The 25,207-nt window shown below is 40.7% G+C and overlaps 1 protein-coding gene across 3 annotated transcripts in view; it reads left to right on the top strand.

Moving 5' to 3' along the window:
- The window catches only part of abcc9 (ATP-binding cassette, sub-family C (CFTR/MRP), member 9), a 76,560-nt gene that overhangs the window by 46,255 nt on the left and 5,098 nt on the right, over positions 1–25,207 (top strand). For all 3 annotated transcript variants that reach the window (XM_030719935.1, XM_030719936.1, XM_030719934.1), the window contains 17 exons: positions 77–202; positions 296–395; positions 2,043–2,116; positions 2,238–2,405; positions 2,720–2,871; positions 4,138–4,207; positions 4,493–4,650; positions 4,916–5,008; positions 7,876–7,978; positions 8,163–8,276; positions 9,385–9,505; positions 12,340–12,470; positions 13,936–14,014; positions 19,369–19,477; positions 24,282–24,385; positions 24,467–24,600; positions 25,048–25,110. In XM_030719935.1, coding sequence (XP_030575795.1) covers positions 77–202; positions 296–395; positions 2,043–2,116; positions 2,238–2,405; positions 2,720–2,871; positions 4,138–4,207; positions 4,493–4,650; positions 4,916–5,008; positions 7,876–7,978; positions 8,163–8,276; positions 9,385–9,505; positions 12,340–12,470; positions 13,936–14,014; positions 19,369–19,477; positions 24,282–24,385; positions 24,467–24,600; positions 25,048–25,110 — 1,899 coding nt within the window. The remainder of the gene's footprint in view (positions 1–76; positions 203–295; positions 396–2,042; positions 2,117–2,237; positions 2,406–2,719; positions 2,872–4,137; positions 4,208–4,492; positions 4,651–4,915; positions 5,009–7,875; positions 7,979–8,162; positions 8,277–9,384; positions 9,506–12,339; positions 12,471–13,935; positions 14,015–19,368; positions 19,478–24,281; positions 24,386–24,466; positions 24,601–25,047; positions 25,111–25,207) is intronic.

Raw genomic sequence — 25,207 nt, 5'->3', positions numbered from 1 at the left:
TGAGGAGTGTTCTTTTTCATCAAGCCTTAACTTCCTCGAACATCGATTTCAGTATTATATTGTGTGTTTTGTCCAGATTATAGCAATGAAGGATGGGACAGTACTGCGAGAGGGAACTCTGAAGGACATTCAGACTCATGACGTTGAACTCTATGACCACTGGAAAACCCTGATGAACAGGCAGGATCAGGAGCTGGAGAAGGTAACATATAAACCTGCAACAGTGTAAGTGCACATCAAAGCTTTATTTCTACTGTAATGTTGCTCTTATTGTATCCACTCGGTCTGTTTGCAGGATATACAGCAGGACAGTCAAACAACACTTGAGAGGAAGACACTGAGGAGAGCTTTCTACTCCAGAGAGGCCAAGAGCCAAATAGATGATGAAGATGAAGGTGACAGTTTTGTTTTCAGTGTAACTGGTTGAGACATGTTGGTTCAGTTGTCAGAGTTCCCTTCCAAAATGAAAACGATATGATGACAATCGCACATGAATGAAAAACCTAACATTTGAGTGGAAATTTTTAACTTGGTAAAAGTTCTCAGAGAAAACTCCATTACAAAGAATTTGTTCTTTGGTTAGTTCTCAGCCGCAGAGGCCTGCTGAATGCTGATGGGTGTAATCAGTCACAAAGACGGTGCTAAACCAAAAGTCTCCCTGTGATTGCTTTGGTTGCTAGCAGATTGCTCTGGTCACCTGTAGTTTGCATGAAAGACAACGACTTATCTGCAAATACTCGTCAACTACTTGCTGAGCTGTGGCAAAACTTGAAGAAACTGGAAATGGAGAACGTTTGCTTTCAAAGTGTTATGACCTTGCTCAAAAAATATGTGCAAGGTCCCAGGTTCAAATCCTGGACAAGCCCCCAAATATGCCCCAACATATTTGCCACAATTCTGCTGACATTCAACAAACATTTATTTATCAAAATATGATTACAGAGAACCAACAGAAACAGAGGCCATGGGAGCCCTTGCTTAAACAAACAACAGAATAGGAAGACCATGAACCAACTCCACAATGTGCTGTTGGATTAAGGCTTCTTCCCTAACCTAGTTTTAGCAAGCCAAACTGCTAGAAACAAAACCAAAAACAGGACTGCCAGTAACTCAACCCAACTTATAATTTAAAAAAAACAAAACTGTACATGCAATAGAAACAAACTGCTGATGGAGGTGAGGGAGGAAGAGAGAAGGACCAGGTTGCCAGTCACCCACCTCCATGCTCCCCCTACCCTAAGTTTATATGTGTGCGGCAAGCCTTCTGCAATCAATAGGAACTAAGGGTGAATCAGGGACGTGAGGGCAGGTTAATGTGAGTGACAAGAGAACAATAACAAGATGATGAATGAGCCAACACATTTTGAGCTGCTGCAATGAAATTTTGGCAAAATAAACTAGCCTCCCGCATAATTTTTTCACTTCTTTAGGTTGATAATTTTAATTTCCATCAAAATATGTGGCATTCTTTCATCCCTAACACCCAGTCCATGTCAGTATAGAAATCAGCATGATTTTTTCCCCCATTGGGATGTGATGTGTTCCTTTCATTTTTTTGAGCAGTGTATTTGCTGTACCTTCTCAGTCCTTTAGCCCTTCTGTTTATAACCTTCAGTATTATACCATTGTGAAACTTTGCTGAAGTACTTTTTTAGATAGTTCCCTCCAAGTGTTGGACATGACCAATATATGCGCTATACAGTATGTGATAATATGTATGCCACACACTCACTATGAGGTTACCTGTGCTAATGGTCTTGCTTCAGGTTTGGTGAGTGAATTTATATTATTTCTATTTGTATGTAACTTAGCACTAATTAGCAGGCATCTTGTTCTGTGCAAAGAGCCTGTACAGTTGATGGATGTACCTTGTTAGTCAAGTTAATAGCATTAGCTAATAGCACAGATCCCAAATTGGCATCCACCCACCAGTGTGTAACATCATTGTGGCTGTGTCTATCTTCAATACAGTGATGAAAACCCTCAGCTACTTCATCTCAACATAGAAATATTATCTTCTAAATGTGATTTTATTCTAACAGAAGAAGAAGCAGAGGAGGAAGACGATGATAACTTTTCTACAACCACCAACAGAAGATCAAAGATACCATGGAAGGTAATCGATTCATCTGCGCAAAGCAATGTTTCCCCGACTTCAAGTGTTATTGGCAGCAACTAATCAGTCTCACTGCTGCTTGATATTTATTATGATAACTGCTGCTCCTTCACCTCCTCAGGTGTGCTGGTGTTACCTGTCTTCTGGGGGTTTCTTCATGGTTTTCCTCATGGTTTCCTCTAAACTCGTCAAACACTCCGTCATTGTTGCCATTGATTACTGGCTGGCTAACTGGACGTCCTCCAAAAACAGCAGCAATGCCACAATGACACCAGCTGTGAAGGCTGAGGTATGATATACTAGCATTTTACTGGGTTACTTAATTAAAATCAGTTCATAAACTTTATCTGCAATTGACTCTATTTTCCTGAGAGCATACAATACTGGAAAATATATAAGAAGTCCTTTGAAATAATTTATAAATAAATAATTTTATCATAAAGATAAAAAAACAACATGCTAATGTTGAGGCTCAAAATGCAGGGATTAGAAAGCAGTTGATGAATCTCAGTGGGCACATCTGTAAAGACAGTTTGTGATGATAAGAGGTTCAGAAATATTACTCTTGTTTGACATTGTGTGATTTTTGTGTGTGACCTGCAGCAGAACTACTATCTGTCAGTGTTCATTGTCTTGTGTGCGGCTGGAATCACTTTATGCCTCATCACATCCCTCTCTGTGGAGTTTCTGGGTCTTTCTTCAGCCACCAACCTGCACCACAACCTGCTTAACAAGATCATTCACGCTCCAGTCAGGTACGCAAAAACACAACTACAACAGGTCCAGCGTCGACGGGTGTAAAATAGCTGGAAGCTCAGGTCACTATTTTGTAACCTGCTGTAAGCTGTTGTTGCATTTTAAATGCCTGCACCTCCTGTACTAAAATTGAGTCATACAGCAGTGTTTTTTAGTTTGACTTACCCTCTCAGATTTATTTATTTCTATTAATTTTTAAAAGTAACAATCACTCCTGCAGATGCTTACCAAGCAAACTTTAACTTTGGATTCTTTGGGGCAGAAATCTTTTTTCTGTTAATAAACACATTTGGGCAATTCCTAAACTGCATCATGAACTTGAATTTAGATTTTTTCTTCATTTTAATATATATGTTTTTGCTTGTAATAAAATGTTTTGTTAAGTCTTATCTTTTTATTTGAAGTTGCTAATATTTTGTGCTGGTCTTTTATCCTGTAGGTAAAGCCGAACATTTGCTGGTTAATAATATTCCAAGTTTGAAGTCTGACAAGGAGCCTTAAGAATAAAGGGAGCTACTTGATATGTGGATTAATCTTTTTCTTAAATCTGCTAGAGGTTTTGCACCCATCCTGTTGTTTACTAGGGTGTGCATGGCTTTTGTATTGCTTCCAGTCTACCTTCTCTACTCTCACCCATGGCTGTGTGAAGTGACCAGAATTATAAGACTGGTGCTAGAGGCAGCAGAAATGAGTTTTTTTCTGAAGGGTGTCTGGAGTCATCCTTAAAGACAGGCTCATTTAGGCTGCTGCTACTGTGCATCAAAGGGTGGTTTGAACTTCTGCGGAGGTGTTTTGGGCATTTCAGACTCGAGGGAGACCTCAGGGCAGAGCCAGGACACGCTGGATAGATTATCTCTCGGCTGGCTTGAAAAAGACGTCGGTTTCTTCTTGGAAGAGCCGCAGGTGGAGATGGGTGGAGCTTTGATTAGTGTTTTCTCACGTCACCCGTGTAAGTGGTAGAAATTGAATGAATGGATGGGCCTGCTGAATAATGGTGACTATTTTTAAGTGTCACCACTGACTTTGGTGGATCATCCTCACAGGTGAGTCACATCTCTTAGGAAACAGTTTTGTGTATTTGGCTCCACATCTGTGCTCAGCCTCAGTCTCTGTACCCATTAATGGAGAGGTTTCTGTTGCTTTGTCTGTGGTCTCCTTCTGCATTTCATTTTTCAGGGGCAGGAAAGGTGGATTACATAAACTTTGTCTAAATGTCAAAGCTGAAAAAAACATTCTGCAGCTTGTATTGCTACCTTTCTCCTCAGGTTCTTTGACATCACTCCTTTGGGGCAGATCCTCAACAGATTCTCAGCTGATACCAACATCATTGACCAGGTAAACTGATAAATTCTGGGCCATCTGCAATAATGATAATGCATTAGAGGACCATGAGAATATATGGGCTATATGTATCCATATATGGTGTATATATGGAGGACTAAAACTGATCCACGGATAACTCACATTATTTTCTAATTTCATTGCTGCACTGAAAAGACGTTTTAGTTATTATTCCTGGATAGTTGTCAGGGTGAAGTTGTGATTTATTTGTGTTTCGGTAAACTAAAGGGAGGAAGCAAACATGAATGAACTCCCTCCTCCTCATCCCTTTTCTTTTAGCACATTCCTCCAACGCTGGAATCTTTGACGAGATCCACGCTGCTCTGTTTGTCGGCCATCGGGGTCATAGCCTCGATCACTCCTTTTTTTCTGGTCGCCTTGGTCCCCCTGGCTGTGGCCTTCTACTTCATTCAGAAGTATTTCCGGGTCGCCTCCAAGTATGTCCACAGTGTATTTGTTGTAGCTACAGTGCGTTATTTTTCTATCTAAACAAATCAGGGAGTTTATTTAGATGCAGTGAGCTGAATCTTCTCACTGCAGGAAACAGGAAACATCAACTTGATGATTTATGGGAACATTCATTCTGAGTACACTAAAGCACACCATGCAAATATGATGCAATGTGTAATGTGCATGCATACATTTGTGCATGAGAAATTTCAGATAAAATTATATGCTTATTGTAAAAACCCTTCTTTTCAGGGACCTCCAAGACCTCGATGACTCAACACAGCTTCCTCTGCTCTGCCACTTCTCTGAGACTGCAGAAGGTCTCACCACCATAAGAGCATTCAGGTGCACATCTATTTTTTATACACTGATATTTGAAAGTTATGTGTGTTTTTTGTTTTTAATATTGGCTCAAAAAGGTGAAATATGCCTTTACAATTTCTGTTAAGATGAAAGTTTTCTTTGTCACGCTCAGCTTTGAAAAGATGGTGAAATCTGCATGGAGGTGATTTTTTTTTTTTTTTTTTTTTTTATACCTCATCTCAATCTCTTAAAGCTCAAACACTAACAGATTCCTGAGCTGACAAAGTTGGAACAGGAATTAGCAGTGGGAGCAACAACTTTAAGTGACTTTCATAACACTGAGTCAGAAAATGACTGCGTCCATGTTTCCAGCTCTCCTCATCTGCTGGAACTACTGCAGAGACTTTGGAGCTGAGAATCACTAAAGTTGCCCACTGAAGTCAAACGCCTGAAGTCAGTGGGTGTTAGTGGGGTTTTTGTCCACTGTGAAAAGATCTTAACGCACATGCTAATTTGCTTTTGTCATTTTAAAGGACACTTCGTCAGCTTGCATACCTTTTGCAGGCATGATCTTTTTTGCCCATGTTTATTTTTATGTTTTGCATCTTATTTTCTTCTACTTCATGTATGCATGTAAGTTAACAGCCTGAAGTGCTTGAGTTGAAGGCAAGTGGACTTCTTTGAAGTTCTTGAAGATGTTTCACGTCATCAGAAAAGCTTTTTCCCTTGTGAAGGCATGTTTAAATAGGAGGTAAAACATCTTCAGGAAGTTCACTTGCCTTCAACTCAAGCACATCAAACTACCATGACCTGGATGACCGAGAAGCTAGACAGACATATTACAGTAAGTCAGTGATTCTCAAAGAGAGGTCCAGGACCTCATGAGGTCCAAAAAACTCTCAAAATAATTTTGCTATGAATCATAAATGTGTGGTGTGCTATTAAAAATATAAAGAAGGGGACCTTTTACAGATTTTGCCCTTTACTCTCTCTGGTGTTATATTTGGGTCCATAGAAACTCTGATATGATTTTGACCAGAGGTGGGAAGTAACAAAGTACAAATACTTTACTATACTTAAGTAGTGTTTTCAGGGATCTGTACTTGACTTGACTTTTTAGAGATGAATGAGGCAAAGCAAAGATGAACCGTGTCTCCACAAAGCCAGAGAAAGTACAGTTAATGACATCATGACAGTGGTCAGTTAGCTTTGCACAAAAACAGCTCTTAGAAAGAACTACTTTTTACTTTATACTTTACTTAGACTGCATTTCAGAGAACTTTTTCAGCTTTTACTTGAATCATTTTCTACACAAGTATCTGCAATTCTGCTTAAGCGAAGGCTGCGTGTACCCCTGCCACCTCTAACTGTGACAAGTTTTTCCACTTCTTGGTATGTTTCTGCAATCTCCATCCAGGAATTTGCTGATATATGTGAGTCCATTTACTGAAGTGATAGTTATTCTTCTCTCAGTGATCCATTCAAAAACTGCAGCGAAAATCCAGAAATGCATCAGAGGAAACGATGGTACTGAACAGGTCAGTCGCAGTAGCTGTGGACTGCGTCAGTGCCGCATGCAGTTACATTTCTAGGAAGTTGCACATCACGTTACGATGTGGGTTATGATGGACCTGTGGTGCAGATTATTATTTTTTTTAATACAACCTGTCCTGTTTGGCAGCTTTTGCAATCAATTGTGCAATTGTGTGTGAGAGAGACAGTGTGTCTTTGTCACAAAACATACTTAATGAAGGTGAGAAGCTGGAACAATGCCCCTAGAGCCAGAGGCAGACAGAGAAAGACCCAGGAGAGAGACCCGGCCCATTCTGCAGCTCCCCAAGAGCACCAAAGCCCCAAGGCCACACATCTCGATGGCAACCATGTGTGCACCCCAGAAGAGGAAGGAGGGAGGCCTCAGATGAAGCCCTTACGGCCAAAGAGCAACAACCCCCAGAGAACCAGAAGCAACGGGCAGCCAGTCCCAACAGAGGCTGGCCATCCCGGCATGAGCCGAGAACAGGACCCCAGGCACCCGAGAACGGCCCGGCACCTGAGATATACTGTATTAATAAATGTGAATAGAAATTGTAGGGTTGGTGGTTCAATTCTTTGCTCCTGCTTTGCTCATTTTAAACCCAGGCACCTCAGTGCACTTTCTCCTGGTGGTTATCCTAGCACCCTTTAGATTGAGTTGATTGCCATCTGCAGTGCAGTGATGTTAGCAGGTAAATTGCTAGTTTTGGTTTTACTTTCAGCTCTAATGACAGAAACATTTCAGTTATACTGTTGCAGCTACTGCCATTCCAGTGGTGGCAGCAGAAGAAGTATCTTCTTGTATTTCTGTCTTCAGCCTCGTTCCCATCATCCGTATAATCCAACATTAAGCAGCTCTCACGCTTTTTTTTCTCCCCTCTTCCCTGAGGACTTCCTCTTCCTATCACACACAAATATACAAACACCGAAGGACTCGCGCGCACATAAGCAAGTGCATGTCATGCACGCACAAACAGTGAATCTAATGTTGAGACAGATTCTTGGCAATCATGGGATAGTTCCCATTATCATTAAACACTGGTCTCCCTCCAAACCACGTCTGGTTTCGATTGCACTGATTTACTACTGAATACAAAAGATAGAACTTTGGGATTCCACAGACTGAACTACAGTGGAGCTGCTTTACTCTCTTAATTGAAAAATAGTTCACTTTCCTTACTTCCTGTTGGCATTTTGTTTGTTATTTGTTCTCCCTTTGTGAGTTTATTGTTTGTGTTTAGTAGCGAGGATTGAGGCCATCAGCCTCAGCGATCAGAACCCAAAGACCGGAGGAAGGAGGACGCCAGCAGTGTCGTACATTGGTGAAGGAATTAAAGAACTGATGTGTCTTCTGCATGATTAAATGTTTCCTGCAGACATGAGGCTCGTTTCAAGCAGCGCATGTTGGAGCTGACGGACACCAATAACACAGCATACCTGTTTCTGTCTGCCGCCAACCGCTGGCTGGAGGTCAGAACGGTGAGAAACTCTTTGAGTCTCGGAGGAAATCACGAGCAGAAGATTGCTCCTAATTACGCAGTCAGTGCTTCAAGAAAGTGTTTAATTAACTGAATATAAAAGTGAGAAGATCTGAAGTCTGTTGTGATTTTATGCAAATATGTTGTGTGAGTGATAAGTTCTTCTTTTCCTGATGTCTCTGCAGGACTACCTTGGAGCAGTGATAGTATTGACGGCGGCAGCAGCCTCAATATGGAGTTTCCATTACGGTCTTCCTTCTGGAGGTCTGGTGGGCCTCGGCCTCACCTACGCCCTCACTGTGCGTTATTATTTATTTATTTTTGTACCTCCACGCTGGCACATCTTAGTCCCCTGATGTGATGTCATTGTGTTGCCAACTAGCCACCTACCAATGGGCTAAAATGACCCATTTTAGTATTTATGCACCTATAAGACTTCATAAGTTGTTTTAATTTTGCTACAGTAACATTTAATTTATAGCCACACTAGGATATTATCATATATATGATTTATTGAGGTCATCACATTACCTGGCAGCCAGCTAATAATAGACTGAAATGACATTTACATAGCAGAGCAGGACCTGATCATTGCAGGTCAACCACAATGTAAGGTAACTCATGAAATCCCCCCTTTTAACTATGTGGGTGCATCTTTGATAGAGCAAAGTCTTACATACCAGTTTTTCACCTAAGACAGGTGGACAGAGTCTGGCTGATGAGTATACCAGTACATTTTATTTTTGACAGTGGATGTGGCGCTTTAATCATACATAGATGTAAATACATTTTTCTGTACATAAACATGTGATGAGTCCAATATTTATCTTATATCTATCAATATCTATCACATCTATTTTTTTAAAAATCTTCCTAATGGGATTAAGTACAGTTTGCCAACTGCATGAACAGTTCAAACAGTTGCTGTATAGTGGGCATGTACTAGTAAAAATGATGAGCATAATAGGCCCCATTTTAACCGGGACAGCTGCTTGGTTCATTGTTAAATTATTTCATATTTAAAATAGCTCAATGTGCTTAATGAGGACTGTAATGGCTGCTAGTGATGAATATTTGTAGTTTTCCAAAAGACTTTCAGCAGCTGGATTTGTGCGCGTTTACAGTTCAGTCTGCACACAGCTTTAGGCAGGACTCACAACTACAGGTTGCATTAACACATTCTGTGACTCAGCTCTACAAAACCGAGTCTGCCAAGTGAGCATGTCAGGCTGCATGTTGATACCAAAGAGTAACCACCGGGCTCTCCCAGCAGCTTCACCTGATGTGTCCCGTCTGATTGAGTAGCACCTGGGCTACACTAAAGTACTCTCAGCTTCCCTTTGGTTAGTCTGTTGCAAACAGAATGAAGCAACATTATCTCCATGCTGGGAAAATGTCTCTGTGCAGGTCACCAACTACCTGAACTGGGTTGTGAGGAACCTGGCAGATCTGGAGGTTCAGATGGCAGCTGTGAAGAAGGTCAACAGCTTCCTCGGCACAGAGTCGGAGAACTACGAGGGATCTATGGGTAACTCAGAGTTAGGCTGTTAGTGTGCACAGCAACATTTCAGTCTCATGGAACTACCTTTAAATCCTGATGGCATCTCAGACAAACCTGCAGAACTTTTATGTTCTTTTTATTATTATTAATATCCAACACTACATATGTAACATATTAAAAATATACATATACCAAAAGACAAAAGGAAGGAAAGAGGTCGATATGGTGTTACATAGTTGGCCCATTTTTCCCAATATAATTGTTCAGATTTATAGTTGAGAAATGTGATTTCCCTCCATGTATTCAGTGTTGGGCTCCCCTGTAATAACCAGTTCCTTATAAGAGTCTTTTTACTAACCACCAGATTTAATAATGACCCTGAAAAGTGGGTGGTGTACCACATCTTTGGTGCTTATTTACTGGTCAGATAGCTTTGATCAGGAAAATGAGGCCAAAATATTGGGAATAACATCTCCAATGGCCTTCCAGCAGCATCAATAAAAAAATTTTAAAAAAGTGAAAACATGAACATCTGCAGTGTAACAGGATGAACTATAGACTTTACACGAACATTTAGACATTTGATGTAACACATGATACAAACACCAAATCTTTATATGGTTTTGTTTGCCAAAGGAATGGAGCAGAATAAGCTGATCCAATGATAAACCAACTTTTATTGTAACTGTGCAGTATGCATATGATGTGAACAGGTTCATGTGTGTGTGTGTGTGTGTGTGTGTGAGACTTTTGTGATAGTTTTATCTTTTGCTTATGACTCCAGACGTTGTGTTTTGGGTTGATGGGCTGTTTCCATGGTGAAATACAAATGCTGCTGTAATCTTTCTCCTGACAGAAGAGATGACAAAACTTGGGCGCTCTTCATTATTCAATCAGCACAGTACCACTGAGATTACTAACAGCTAACCAGGCCAAAATCAAACCCAACCAAACAATTTTACATCTTGTACAAAAAAGGAAAACATTGAGTGGTCAGCCAGAGGACATTTCGCCGAGACGGAGCAGCTTCAGTATTTTGGGAAACAAAAACAATTCCTGAACTTGATGAATGGACTGAAGAAGGTGAGAGAATGTAAAGGAGGCAAGACAGAAATTGAGAAAATACCCTTTTTCTTCTTTTTTTTTTTTTTTTTACAAAAATATCATAAACAGAGGACGGTGCGGAGGGTTTCTGTCTCTCTGAGTCACCCATCTCATTGACTTCTCTCTGAAGCTCGTTTCTTACAGTAAATGACCACAAAACCAAAAGCACAATCTCAAAAACTCCTGAATGACAGAGAACAGATGGAGTTTTCTTCACTGACATCATGGAAGCTTCCAGCAAACTGATAAAACTTGAAGTGACGGAGGAGTAAACTAAAAGCAGGACTGAGGAATTCTTATCTTCCAGTGCAGTAATATGATCAATGTGGCACACAGACTCAGACTTTTTTTTTTAATAACATTTTTTATGGCTGATTTTCAGCATTTATTGAATTTTTAAAAATGTTTTTTTTTTACAGCCGATTTTCTTGAACTTTAAATATAATTTAAGTAAAAAACAAAAACAACATTAATGATCCTTGCGCAGGTTGTTGTGTAAACCTTGAGTGCTTTATTTCCTCTGCATTGAGATTGTTGGCTGAAGGTTCAGTTTTAGTCACGCAGGCTAAAATCTGCAGTGAGTGAGTCTGAGCTTTCCTTTGCAATCATTTTATCCCAAATATTTTGTTTTTGTTAATTTTTGGAGGCCAAAATCATAACTGATGTCTCTGGTCTTGATGTGTGTGTGTGTGTGTGTATGTGTGTGTATATATATATATATATATATATATATATATATATATATATATATATATATATATATATATATATATACACTCCAGAAACAGGCCAAATAAAGGAACATAAAATCACCAGAGAAGTAAAAAAATGCAACAAAGACCTGCAAAGTGACCAAAATTTAATGCACAAAGAGCCACAATAAAAAGCCAGTAACTAAAGAATGTAGACAGACTGAACATGAGACCTGGAGACAGAGATGAGGGGACTCTGATGAGACAGAAAGAGGAACTAACTAAATACAACCTAAAGTCAACAGTAACTAAAGCTAAAAACTGAAGGCACAAAGAACAAGGCTAGAAAATAAACTTATACAAAGCATCAGAAAATAAACAATACTTGTAAACACAAAGTCAACAAGTGTGAGAATAGGAGACTAAATACTAACAATAACAGAAACTTAATCCAAAGATAACCTAAAACTCAAAACTACAAAGAATCCTGAACTCAAAACCACAACAGTTCCATAATGCATCCATCACAGTGTTGAAGAAATTGCTGTAATCTTTTTACCAGTGCTTGTACAGGATCAGTACAGGCTGAGTTAGGACGCCACTTTCTGAGTTGGGCACTCGAGGATTAGTTGTATAAGTGTGAAGCTTCGAAAACCTGCAACTCGAGGCAAAAATGTGAATCACTGCAAGGTAAAATACTGGATTTAGTCTGTATCATTTCTTTGGTTTTCTCTCAATTATTAATTAAATGCAGGACAACAGTAAAATTCAGTAGCAGTGAATGTTTTGAGGTTTAGCAGAAGTAATAAAACTGTGGCGTCTGTGGGGATGGGATCAGGGAAACATCTCCTATCTGTGGTGTTATGACATGGTCCATATGGTCTATAGCTCCTGTTTACACCACCCAGGACTGTAACACAGACAGCAGCAGCAGTGAGGGGTCTGCTTTTTGTTGCACTGGTTTTGCACTGAACAAGCTGTTTTCTGTTATTGTTTGAGGGTGAGTTCAAATTAAAGATAAAAAGAGAGAGAGGCATAAACCCTCCTGTGTGTCTCTCCCTCCAGATGCCTCTCAGGTCCCTGAGAATTGGCCCCAGGAAGGTGAGATAAAGATCCAGGACCTGTGTGTGCGCTACGACCCGATGCTCAAACCGGTGCTCAAACACGTCAATGCGTACATCAAACCAGGCCAGAAGGTAATTACTGATTCACCTCGTCGAGTGGTAGAATTAGACTTCTGTATTTCCTGAAATTAAAACAGAGTCAAATGCTAGATGTGTGGTTAACATGGACAAAGAGAAACTACCACTGAATCTAGCATCAGTGTCCATTGTTCTGGCTGTTTTTAAATGCCTTTCCCTTTATGTGGTAGTATGCACGAGTAGTAAGATAGCCATCAAGGAGCACATGATTCACAGAGTGTTGCAAAGAACAGTGGGCCTCACTTTACACTGCAATGAAAAAGTAGTGCTACTGTATGTCATACAGAGAGGAAAAAATGTTCCCAAGAGGACCCGGTGGGAATTAGGCAGATCATATTCACAGTAATAACTGGAAGTGTAAGAAAAGGTAACTTTTTGAATGTTTGACATTTACAAAGATTAATTTAATTCCTGAGGAATGTCATGCCCATTTGCTGTCACCACGTTGCTTTTTTTTAGAGGCAGAAGAGACCAAACATTAACAAGCTTGGTTCATAAGCTGCATCCATGAACTATACAGGCACACTGCACAGACACAGATTTCTGAAAATGAAGTAACAGACTAATAAAATACCAGACGTTTACACATAAATATTAGCACAGTCTTCTTGGACTTGTCTGTACTGTACAGGAAGCTGTACTATTTGCCTGATAACTGAATTTAAAGTCTCTAAAACCCATCAAACATAGCAGGTGAAACAGTGCAGACAAAGATCGGCTGCAGTGGCGTTTGTTGGCACCAAGCGCCCACCTGCAGTTCTTCTAATGTCCACTTGAGGCTGACTTTAAAAGTGAATCTGTCCCCACAGATTTGACCTTAGTAGATAAAATTCTGCTGTTACTGTTACTCAGCACTAATGGGCAAATATGTATTTCTGTGCATTGTACTCTTACAGGTTTTAAATGGAACTTGCTAACCAAGCAAATTAGCATTACCTGAAAGCTTAGCGCTCTACCGGCTGAAAGAAATATGCTCACATCTGGCAAAATCAGTGGGTGATAGCACGGTTGTGCCATCCATCTTTAATATACAGTCTATGCCCATCATGTCTCTTGTTGAAAGTATTCATGTCTCTAATTTTAAGAATTATGCATCCAAATGGATGAGTTACATAAAAATGTATCACCAATAGAGTTGCTATAATGGGGTAAATTAGCTCTAAGGGCCCAAATAGTCTTTTGTTCCAGGCTGCAAACATGTTTTTTAACTTTTATAGACTGAATAATCCTTTCTGAAAGTGAACTTGTGCAAAGTGTAAATTGTTATGTTGCTGTTTGGAGGTTTCCTTGAAGTCGCAGCCACACGCCTCTAATAAACTGTAAAATGACACTTGGTCACCAAACTCCATCCACGCACAGCATGCAGCTGTTACCCTGTTATCACGCAGGTGTCCGATGTCTCACAGCAGCATCAAGCGTACTGAAGATTATTGATTTTTCTCTCCTCTTCCTCCGTCAGGTGGGAATCTGTGGCCGCACAGGCAGCGGGAAGTCTTCCCTGTCGTTGGCTCTTTTCAACATGGTGGATATTTTTGAAGGTGGGCCTGTTTTCTGTCACGCTGTTAAAACACACACAGAGAAGGAGAGAGCTCTTTGTTTTTTTCGACTTCTTTCATCTGGGAGCTTTATTTCTGTCCCTGAAGTCTCAGTCTCTCTCTCAGCTTTCCACATCCTGCTGTCCATGTTTGTGTCTCATTAAGATAATCTCTGCTGTGTTTGGAAACTTTGCTGAAGGATTTCCCTTAGGGTTGTTTCCTTGAGTAGCTTCTGTAGTTGCATAAAAGAGATTATGGTCTCAGCTGTGCAATTCTTATTTAATGCAGGGTGGTGTTCGTTTTGTTAAAAAGCTCTATGTTACCCACATTGTAGAGGGCGACTCTGCCTCATCACCTAAATGCTGGAAATACAGCAGCTGTTCTTTTAGCTAGCAGACACACTGTGTGACAAACACTTTGTGTGTTTGCTGATATTTGTTGAGCATTTAGAAAAGATTAATTTCAAATGACCTGCCACGCGTTACTTCCTTTGTTTTCACTCCTCTTCTGTAGAGCTAGCTAGATGCTGAAGTACCGCGACCCCAGCTTATGGACCAAAAACATCATTCCAGATCGTTCCAGCCCTCTGTAACCTCTGAGTACAGCGCTATAAATGAGTCATAAATTATATGGTTTTAACTCTTTTATGTCTTTGTATGCGATAAGCCCCGGGGATGGATATGCCAGTACCTTATTGTTCCCTCCATTTAGGCTCAGATCAGTTTGATATTTGAAGGTTCAATGACGTGAAATAAAAACTTGCCTCAGACGTGTTAAACCTAAAGTAATGAGCCTGTTTTGAAAATGTAAGGAGTAGAAAGTACAGATATTTGTGTAGAAATGTAGGGAGTAAAAGTAAAAAGTTGTCAAAAAAATAAATACTCAAGTACAGCTGCCTGAAAAATCTACTAAAGTCCAGTAACAAAGTATTTGTACTTTGTTACCTCCCACCTGTGGGTCCCACTGAGAGTAAAATAAATAATAATGCAACACATGCTTTAGGGTGCAGCACACTTGTGACTGACAAGCTGTTCTAGAAGTGTGGAGTATCTTTTGCTTCTCACTAGAATCTAACCCTTACTAATAATGTCTGGTGTCAAAAAAGGGGGAGTTGAGTGATATCCAAAAATGCCACATTTATGGCTAAATTTCTTAAAATTCCAAAGATTAGCATTTTAACACACCAGGGAAAACAGCGGCTGGAGACCGTGGCAAGGCCAAAATTATCAGGACGATGTGCAATGAACTTGCAATCTTGTTGTCTTTGAAGACGGGGGATCAGATCTGTGACCACTCACGTCAGGAAAGCATTAAAATGGCAATAAGTCTGCTATCTGTTTGCAATTGAATGGGGTCAAGTTGGCAATTGCATGGAATCAGTTTGTGATAATACAGCAATTAACTGTGATCAATTGGGGAAAATTGCAAATCTGTTGCCGTGTACATATACAGAAATTCACATTGTTTACATTGATGCAACCAGAAGTGAAACAGAAATTCTGATGTTTCTCCACAAACAGTGACATGGTTGCTGCAGGATGGCAATTTAATTGCAAAATGAAAAAGGCCTTTGGCAACTTTGTTTTTAATTAGGAAAATAACCAGAATACAAGCCATCTGAGGTAACTGCCCTACTGCAAAGAGATGCATTGCAATCTGAGATTGATTTCAGCATGTTGGTAATCTCTCTGTCAGCTAAGAACAGGAACTTGAGCTTAAAGTTCGCCCAGGCTCACCAGAATTGGACAATAGAACATTGGAACAATGTTGTTTGGCCTGATGAGTCTTGATTTCTGCTGTGGCACTCAGATAGTAGGTGTAAACAACGTGAAAGCATGGATCCATGCTGCCTTGTATCAGCAATTCAGGCTGCTGCTGCTGGTGTAATGGTGTGGGAGATAGTTTCCTGGCACACTTTGGGCCCCTTAGCACCAACTGAGCATCATTTAAATGCCACAGCCTACCTGAGTACTGTTGCTGACCATGACCATCCTTTTATGACCACAATGTACCCATCTCCTAATGGCTGCTTCCATCAGGACAGCATCCCACAAATCTGGTTTCTTGAGTTCACTGAACTCAAATGGCCTCCACAGTCACCAGATCTCAGTCCAATAGAGCACCTTTGGGATGTGGTGGAACAGGAGATTCACATCATGGATGCAGCCAACAAATCTGCAGCTGTGCGATGCTGTCATGTCAATAGGGACCAAAATCTCTGAGGAATATTTCCGACACCAATCTATGCCATTAAGAATTCAGGCAGTTCTAACCCTGTAACTATCGAGGTTCTGAATATTAGAAACAGGATCAGGGACTAAGGGAAACCCTGGTGGATACCAGCACCCACTTAAAAACATGCTTGACTTTGTGACACAGAAATTACTTTGGTTATACAAGAACCTGATGGCTTGTAACAGCAGCCTGGTACGCAGTAATGTAAGAGTATACCTCAGAGGATCCCCCTGGCTACCTCAAGCAGTCCATTAATTGGTATTTATAGCCCAAAATGCAATTTAAGGGAGGTTTGATGAACAAGCATAATAGTTACGTATATAGATCCAATATGTTATAAGTAGCATATAAATAATCTATCAGAGTTGGTAGTAATAAAAGCATTTGAGGTGATTTAGTCCCAGAGGCAAAATGACCATTGATACCGTAGTGCATTTTGTTAAAGTTAAAGCACTTCTTAATGTAAACGATTCCTTTAAAACATGTTCGTGTCTTTTCTAAACATTGACCACTACTGCACCGTATTATAGTACTATGTATATCCTGGAGGAAATATTTATTCAACTCTTTTTAAACACTCGTGCGGGTCCTGCTGAGTGCAAAGCTGAAGGTCTTTTTGTTCTTTGTGCACATTTTGCTTTTAGGGAACCTGAAGTAGACGCTTGTATCAAAGAATTAGAATAAGATCATAACAAAGAGTCATTTCCAGGCTTTGGTCGTGTTTCGTCAAGAGGGCAGAAATAAAGTCCTAAAGCTGTCCGTTTTAGTTATTGCATTTTGAAAGCAAGTCGTAATCGTACCACTCTGTTTTCACTCTGGCTGATGACGGCTGCTCCTAGACAGATTATTCAGACGGGGTGAGATTACACAGTCACTTTTTCCATACACACACACACACACACACACACACACACACACACACACACACACACACACACACACACACACACACACACACACACACACACACACACACACACAGAGCTGGGAAGGCAGTTCATTTAACTGTAAATTTAAGACCACTGTGTCAGCATCATTTCCTTATAAAGCAGTGAAATAAAACCAGAGCACCTTCCTGGTGATTGCTCTTCTGACTGAACTGTACAGGACATTCTTGATTTCATTACCCTGAAAATAAAACATTTATTCAAGGCCTCCCATTGTGTCCAAATGAAAGAGTTTTAGGGGGAAAGTTTAATTACAGCAAACATATACCCAGTAAGTTATGCTCTTTATTCAGTTTAAAGCTCTGTTCAGCTAAGCAAGGCCTCAGGTTACAGTTCTTTCCAATATTTTTGTATTTGGATAGTTAATTTTACCATAAACAAACAAATGAATAAAAAAAAAAAACAACCTTCTGGCAATCCAGGTCCCAGTAAACAAAAAACTCGGCCAATTAAAAAAAAAATCATAAGGAACCAAACTGCATGGTCTAGGACAGGTCAAAACAGAATGGAAACCTCCTTGTGACTAGGAAATATGGGACCGCATTCAGCTGGTTGCCAGCTGGTTGTATTCTGGTTATATTCCTATACAAAAGCAAGGACCCTAGCACCGAGGTCACTTTGCAGTTAAATCACTGTCCTACAGCTCAACTGTGTCACCATTTGTGTCTGATGTACAGGCAGCAATTCGAGGGGACAGGAGGGTACCCAGCCCACCGCCTCTAACTGAGAGCAACTCCACACAGAGTCCAGCTCCTCTCCAGGAGACTGGTTCCAGAGCCCAGGCTGTGAGTTGAGGAGAGCCTGACTGTATCTCTCAACCTCCCAGTGGAGCTCAGGCTCCTTCCCCACCCGAGAGGTGACGTGCCATATCCCAATAGCCAGCCTTGATGGCTGGTGATCAGTCAGCCAGGGCCACTGCCCGACACACATTGCACCCGACCCCTACGATGCCTCCTGCTGCAGGTGGGCCTACAGGAGGGCGGGGCCCATGTGTCCTCTTTGGGCTACCCTGTGGGCTAAGACCCAGCCACCAAGCACTCTCCCTCAAGCACCCTCCCCTGGGCTGGCTCCAGGGTAAACCTATCCCAGGCAGGGTAAACTTTTCCCTTGATTTCTCTGCATAAGGGTCATTGGAATCTGGCCCCTCACCCAGGACCAGTTTGCTTTGGGAAACGCTAGCGGGGCAAAAGGCCCCAGACAACATAACCCCTGGGATCACCGAGACACGCAAACACCTCCACCATGATAAGATGGCAATTTCCAAGTTCTTCTCCAAATTAATTTCTTCAATTTTTCTAAGCCAGAAGCAATAGTGTTTGGGCTAATGGTTGGACATAGGAGTTATTAACTAATGCTTAATTAGCAAAATGCATCCATATTTCACTGTGGCATAAAATGTCGTGTTAACTTTGGCTACCAAAAAATAAATAAAGCTTAAAAAATTTTTTTCTGGAGTAAGTGAACAACTGATACTTAACAGTTAGTTTACGCTCGCTGCTGTCATCATCCTGAAGGGAGACGCGTGTGTGGAAAACACCATCACAGCTGCCGTGAGTCATACAACCTTGAGATTTCCAGATTAAACAGAAGGAGATGCTTGAACTTCTTCTGTTCCTACACCAGCGCTGATACAAAGCTTCTGTTTCTGAGTGGCGACACCTATCGTTCAGGAAGAAAATGCAGAGAGAACTGCATGCCTCAGGTGCCAGTTTAAATGGTGGCGCGGCTGTGGTGACCATAAACTTAGAGTCTTTTTTAGTAAGATGAAATAGAACCCACCTGTCATTCATGGTTTAACTGAAGTATTTAATCCTGGACGTATGGTGGCTGTTAGCCAGCTAGTGGGACTAGTTGGGAATAAAGTTTTCAGCCTCGCAGGTTGCCTCTTTCATTGACCTGATGTTCTTTCTGAAAACATAAAAGCAACATAATTGCAGCCCCAGAACATTTTAATGTGTTGCAGCCAGTAATTAAATTGAAGCCAGTCAGATGTGCTTTTGAAGATACAGCCTGTATCACTTGAAGACAAGTGTACTTTTATTTATTTATTGCTTTTTCTGCTGTGAGAGGAACATTGGTTAATATGTAATGAGTTGCCATTATGGAGGCTTAGAGTGTTCTATCCATTTAATTTGTGATTGTATGTGAACGTACTGCATGCTTCCTTATTTGCAGGAAAGATCGTCATTGATGGGATTGACATCTGTAAACTTCCTCTTCAGACTCTCAGGTCACGACTCTCGATCATCCTCCAGGACCCTGTCTTATTTAGTGGATCAATAAGGTAAACACTCTTGATTAACATGCCTAAAGAAAGCTTAAGTATATCCTTGTAAAAAAAGCCGCAGTCTTTTTGAAGACTCATTATGTAAAGCCTTAGGATCTGGTCCCTGTAGATGTTTTCCTCTCCACAGATACCTGTTTATAATTATATTCTTGTGTTACCAATCAGAACTATAATTTGTGCTCTGCGTGGATTTGAGGTTTCTGAATAAACCTGGTCTGTACTTCCAAGTCAGTTACCTTAAAGGTAAAGAGAGGGAGCAACAAAGATTAAAACCAGCAGTTATCCACTAAACGTCAACGCAAATTTGATGTCCTCAAATTAAAAAACAAAAACTGTTGTTTGGTTCACTAAATGTCACTTATGGACAGAAAAATCCAAAGTGTTTCTTTTCAGTTGCGAATGCAATTTGATGTATTTACACAAATATGTGTTTTTTTTAACCATCTAATATAAAAGCATGGTCTATCTTTTAATTAAACTTCTTACATTGCCTGTGTTTTACATATTGGACACCACTCTGGACTTCATTATGAAAATATCTGCCTTTATGGAGGATAACACTGAGCAAAAAGTTGTGATCTTAAAGCAGCTGCATTGTTTACTCTCAAATCACTGATTATTGTGAGTCTTTACAATGGTGTGAGAAATACTTTCGTAGCACTCTTTCTGAATAATACTTCAAATGCAGAGTCTCTCTTAGTATTATTGTAGATGGAGCAAAGTAGCACGTCACAAAGCCAAAGATGGTTCATTGGACTTTGACGGTCTTCCCAGTCACCAGATTTCACTCCAGTAAAACCTGTTGTTGTAGTTGTGCGTCAAGGATGTTTTCCAGCACACCAAGAACAGAAGCTGCTTTCAGAACAAAAAGAGGTCTGAGTATTTTTATGGTTTTCCTGATAAAGTGATCAGTAGGTGAATGTCCCAATCAAGATTTCCTTACTGACTCCAATAATTTACAAAATGGACCAAATTTTCTGTTCAGCAACTGAAATCTGTAATTCAGCCCATAAAGGCTTCAGGAAAGTGTTTTCAGAGGATCCAGGATCAACAAGTTTGCAAGAATCAGTGTTTCAAACAGTCTGAGAAACTCTGCCTTTACTGACAGAGAACAATCTGACAGCAACGAAGGTGGAAACCCGACTTAAACACTAGAGAGCAGGTACTGCACCTGGAGGGCAGGGGGACCATGACAGTCCATTGTTTATACTGCCTGTGGTCTGAGTATTATTTTGCTGTCAGCATTTAATGTTCATCAGTTTCCGTAAACCCAGAATTATTTATTTATTTGGGGGGGTAGTTTGAAATTTTGGGAAATGCAAGATCAAAAAGTTTTCTCAGTCAGTCCAAAAAAAAACAAAACACCAGATTCAAATCTTTAAACTTTTCATGCTCATCCAGAAGTCCTGTTACGACCAGCGGAACTGTGCCCTCTGTTTACCCTGGAACATGTGATTGCTGAGGTGTTTAAGGGAGAACATTTACTGGAAACAACCTGAATCACAGTGCATGCCACTGGACTATCATGAGTTTGTTTTTTTTGCCGTTTCAACATAGCCTTGGCTCAGCACCTGCTCCACTCACCAGATTTGCCTCTGTGCACACGCATCCTCTTCCCCAGGACGAAAATCAAGTCCAGCTGTTTTGACACACTAGATTAGATCCAGCACACACGGCAGATGCACAAGAGCAAGTGCAGATCACATGTCATGTGTTTGTCCAATTCTGAGGAAAATTGATAGCAGATACAGTGGAAGCTTGGCCTGAAATTACAGCTGAAAAGTTCTAAAGATAAAATCTACGCAGACCGTTTGGGGGATGTCCCGTCCCTGTCTGATGCACTAATGTTAACCACAAAAGTTAGTGGAACAACGTCTGAACACAACGTCAGAACTTTGGCTCTCATTAGCCACCATGGCTGAGTGTCACGCTGTTTGATTTACCACACTCATCTTCGGAAAATCCTGTGCTGACTCTCCTCAGGGTGAGCTCTTAGTCAGAAAGAGAGAGAATATTAAAAAAAAACTGAACTGTAGCCCGAGTTCTGTCCTGAAAGATGTTTGTCACATGACGACACAAAATCCCAGCTGTGGGGTTAGTGGTTGAAAACACAGTGGGAACGCTGGCCGGGACCTAATCTGACTTTTGTCACAGACGTCACGTACCGAGGAGGTCGCTGGCGAGATGAAGGGCCCAGCGCCGTTTTCTGTCTCTGCCGTACACACTCACAGCCTCTGTGTGTTTGTGTTACCAGATGACACAGTGACTCTGTTTGTTATAAAAGACAAAGTGCATGTGCTGTTTGTTTGGACAGATATGCTGCTCTAGATAATTATGTGTGAAAGTGGGAGATGGTATGTGTGTGTGTGTGTGTGTGTGTGTGTGTGTGTGTGTGTGTGTGTGTGTGTGCGCGCGTGCTGGCATTTTCAGCAGCTCTTGTTGATGTGAATGTAAGCCTGAGGTGAATGGTCGGCAGTAACTGCTTCACACTGTTATCATAGATGTTGCTGTTATGTTCTCACACATTTTGGCTCCACCACACATGCATACAGAAAAAAGGAGTTATGTATGCAGTTATTTATATAAATTACAAATGAATTTATTTTAAAATAAACAGGGATTTAATTGTTATATTAACCTTTAACCCTCTGTATGATGAAGAAAATCTATTCTGGGCCATTTTTGGTTCTTGAATTTAAATTTGACCTATTCCGTTAATTTCCAGCTTCATATTTTTATTCTCATTTTCTGTCTGAAACAAACATTATAGCTCCCTCCTTCCTCCAGTTAAGCCAGTCATTTATTTGACTGGCTGCCCCTCGTGAGCACAAGGTTTGAACAGCAGGTAGGCGGGGCTTCTGTGTCTGAGATGGGCTTACTAGGGATATCAGCACTCTGCAACATCATACAGAACCAAGAGTAGAAACAGTTGTCTGAAACGAAGCTTGTACAGGGATTCCTTGTAAAGGGATTCCTTGTACATGTGCTGATCTCATTATTTAATTCTGATGTCAAACAAAGTCTTTGGACAACCAGAAGATTTTTAAACCCAGACTCTTCTTACTCTGAGGCGGCACTGCTAACCAATGCACCACCGTGGCATGTTCAGGTCCTCTACCAGAGGCCTGGGAGCTTGAGCGTCCTGTGCAGTATCTTAACGGTTCCCAGGACTGCGTTCCATGTACGCCCTGCCTGCTAGCATCTTGCACCCTGCTGTTATGTGCTGGATTGTCTCAGGGGCATCTCTGCACAGCCTGCACCTGGGGTCTTGCCTGATGTGGTACACCCCAGCACAGGATGAGGATTTCATCCTGGATTGTTTGATGATATTTTGAAATGCACAGCCGCCATCCTTCTGATCCATCTAAGTCTAAACTGATCTTTTAGTCTTGCAGCAGAGGGATCAGGTCTGCACATTTTAAAATGTGAACAAAATGCCATCATTAACTCTGAAACACTTGAAAGTGAAATGTCTGAAGTCCAGCAGCTGCATTTTGTGCATGCTGTGGCTGATGAAAGATTTCTTGGCTGCACTCTGAGCGCAAAAAATTCCAATAATCTAAACAGGATGAAGCGAAAATATAAGTGACCTTTTCCAGATAGATGGAAATTGGAAATTTTATTATATAACTACTTAAGACCCTCTTAAATATGCAGGACAAGCACTTGATGGATGACATAAATCAATCTGATTTAGACTTAAATCTCTTTATGTCTAAATGGCTGAAAAGTGAAAGGTTATAATTTGTCCTTTTCAGTCTACACAAGGACTTGAATTCAACCTAATTTCATCCATTTACTGACATCAAATTCAAGAGTTTTATGAAAGATGAGATCTAAATGGCACAGCAGTCGAGGTGAAAATCCGTTAAATTTGGCACTAAAGTGAAAGTTCAGCCTACACATCATCTTGTTTCAAAAATTCAAACATGCCATTTTTTTTTTAATACATTTCTTTTTTTTTTTGTGGAGGATTAAAGAATAACTGACAGGCTGACCAGCAGATGAACAGCATCTGAAAGTCATGTCCTTAAGAAATAGGAGAAACAAGTGAAAGGTCCAGATAAGAGATGCATCTGGTCCTGCAGCTGATCCAACTACTGTTTGATGAAACTTCATCAGAAATGGTCTCAGTGGAAGGGCGGCTATCAAGAAGGGAAACATGGAGAAACATGGCTGAGGTTTGCCGATTTATACAAGAACTGGGCAGACAATCAGTGGAAACAGGCCTGATGGAGTGATTAATCCAAATTTGTACGTTTTAGTTTAAATTAGTGTCAGTATGGAGGAGGTCAGGAGAGAGGTACAACAGTGTCTACAGCCATCTTTAAATCACAAGGCTCCATTTCACCCAGTGGGGTTGGCGATATTGTCAAAAGTCGTGATCCACCATGCATTATCATCTGTTAAGCATCTAATTGGCAACAGCTTCATTTTTAAGCATTACAATGATCCCAAACACACTGCCAGTACGGTAAAATCATATGAATAGAAAAACACACAATGCAGCTCTATCAGTCATGGATTGCATGGCTGCACCTGCTGTATTTCTGCTTTTCCTTCCAAAATAGAAAAATTATATAGAAATGAGGGGTGACAAGAGTTTTGCACAGTACTGTATAGATACACATTTTCTGAAGTTTTCAAGAGACACTCATTAAAAAGCAATGTAGGCGTGGTTTGTGATGTCTTTGTTGGTTTCAGGTTTATGCCTGTGTTTATCAGGCTCTGTAGGTGGTATATTAATCTGTGATCAGTCCATGAAAAGCAGAAACATGCGTTTTGTGTTTTCTGGTTGCAGGTTTAATCTTGATCCGGAGAAGATGTGCACCGATGATCGACTGTGGGAGGCCCTAGAGATTGCTCAGCTCAAGAACATGGTGAAAGCTTTGCCTGGAGGCCTAGGTACACAAAAGCAAAATCATTTTTAATTGCACCAAAGGACCATTTTGAAATCAAATGTTTGATCTGCGTCTTTGTGTTTAGATGCTGTTGTGACAGAAGGAGGAGAGAACTTCAGCGTCGGGCAGCGGCAGCTCTTCTGTTTGGCCAGAGCGTTCGTCAGAAAGAGCAGCATCCTCATCATGGATGAAGCCACAGCATCCATAGACATGGCCACGGTGTGTGCTTATTCATTACATAATGTAACTTACAAAAACCTTTTCCTTCAGAGGCCCCTCAGTATTTCTTGGATTGTGGTTTTGTATAATCAGCCAATTCAAGTTAATTTATATAACCCCAGTTCATAACAACTGTTATTTGAAGGTCCTTTATAAAGGAAAAATACTAAAATATTAGAGAAAGAAGTGAAATTAAAAAAAAGAAGTAATAATTAACAAAGCAGACACCGGTGACAAGAGACGTGACATCAGTTAGGTCAGAAGCATCTTGTATAAGAAAAACTGGTCTGGAGGTGGGTTGCAAAGCGGTTTGCATCATGATAGCTGCATTTTAGCTTTGCTCTGATTTGGATCACATGTAGAAGGGTTCTTTTTTTTCTGCACCTGCTGTTCCAGCTCCACAGATGACACCTTTTCTATTTCCCGTTTTCTCTTTCTGCCTCACAGGAGAACATCTTACAGAAAGTCGTGATGACGGCGTTTGCAGACAGAACGGTCGTAACAATCGCAGTAAGTCCTTCAGGTTTTTTTGCTCCTGTTGTTATTAATCATGAAGCAAAGCGGAAACGCATCAAAAAGCCCAAATGTTGAGGTGAGCTGAGGTTTG

The sequence above is a fragment of the Archocentrus centrarchus genome, chromosome 23, assembly GCF_007364275.1.
Source record: "Archocentrus centrarchus isolate MPI-CPG fArcCen1 chromosome 23, fArcCen1, whole genome shotgun sequence".
Lineage (NCBI taxonomy): Eukaryota > Metazoa > Chordata > Actinopteri > Cichliformes > Cichlidae > Archocentrus > Archocentrus centrarchus.
Note: the sequence above shows the minus strand (reverse complement) of the source record. Positions and strands in the feature narration are given on the sequence as shown.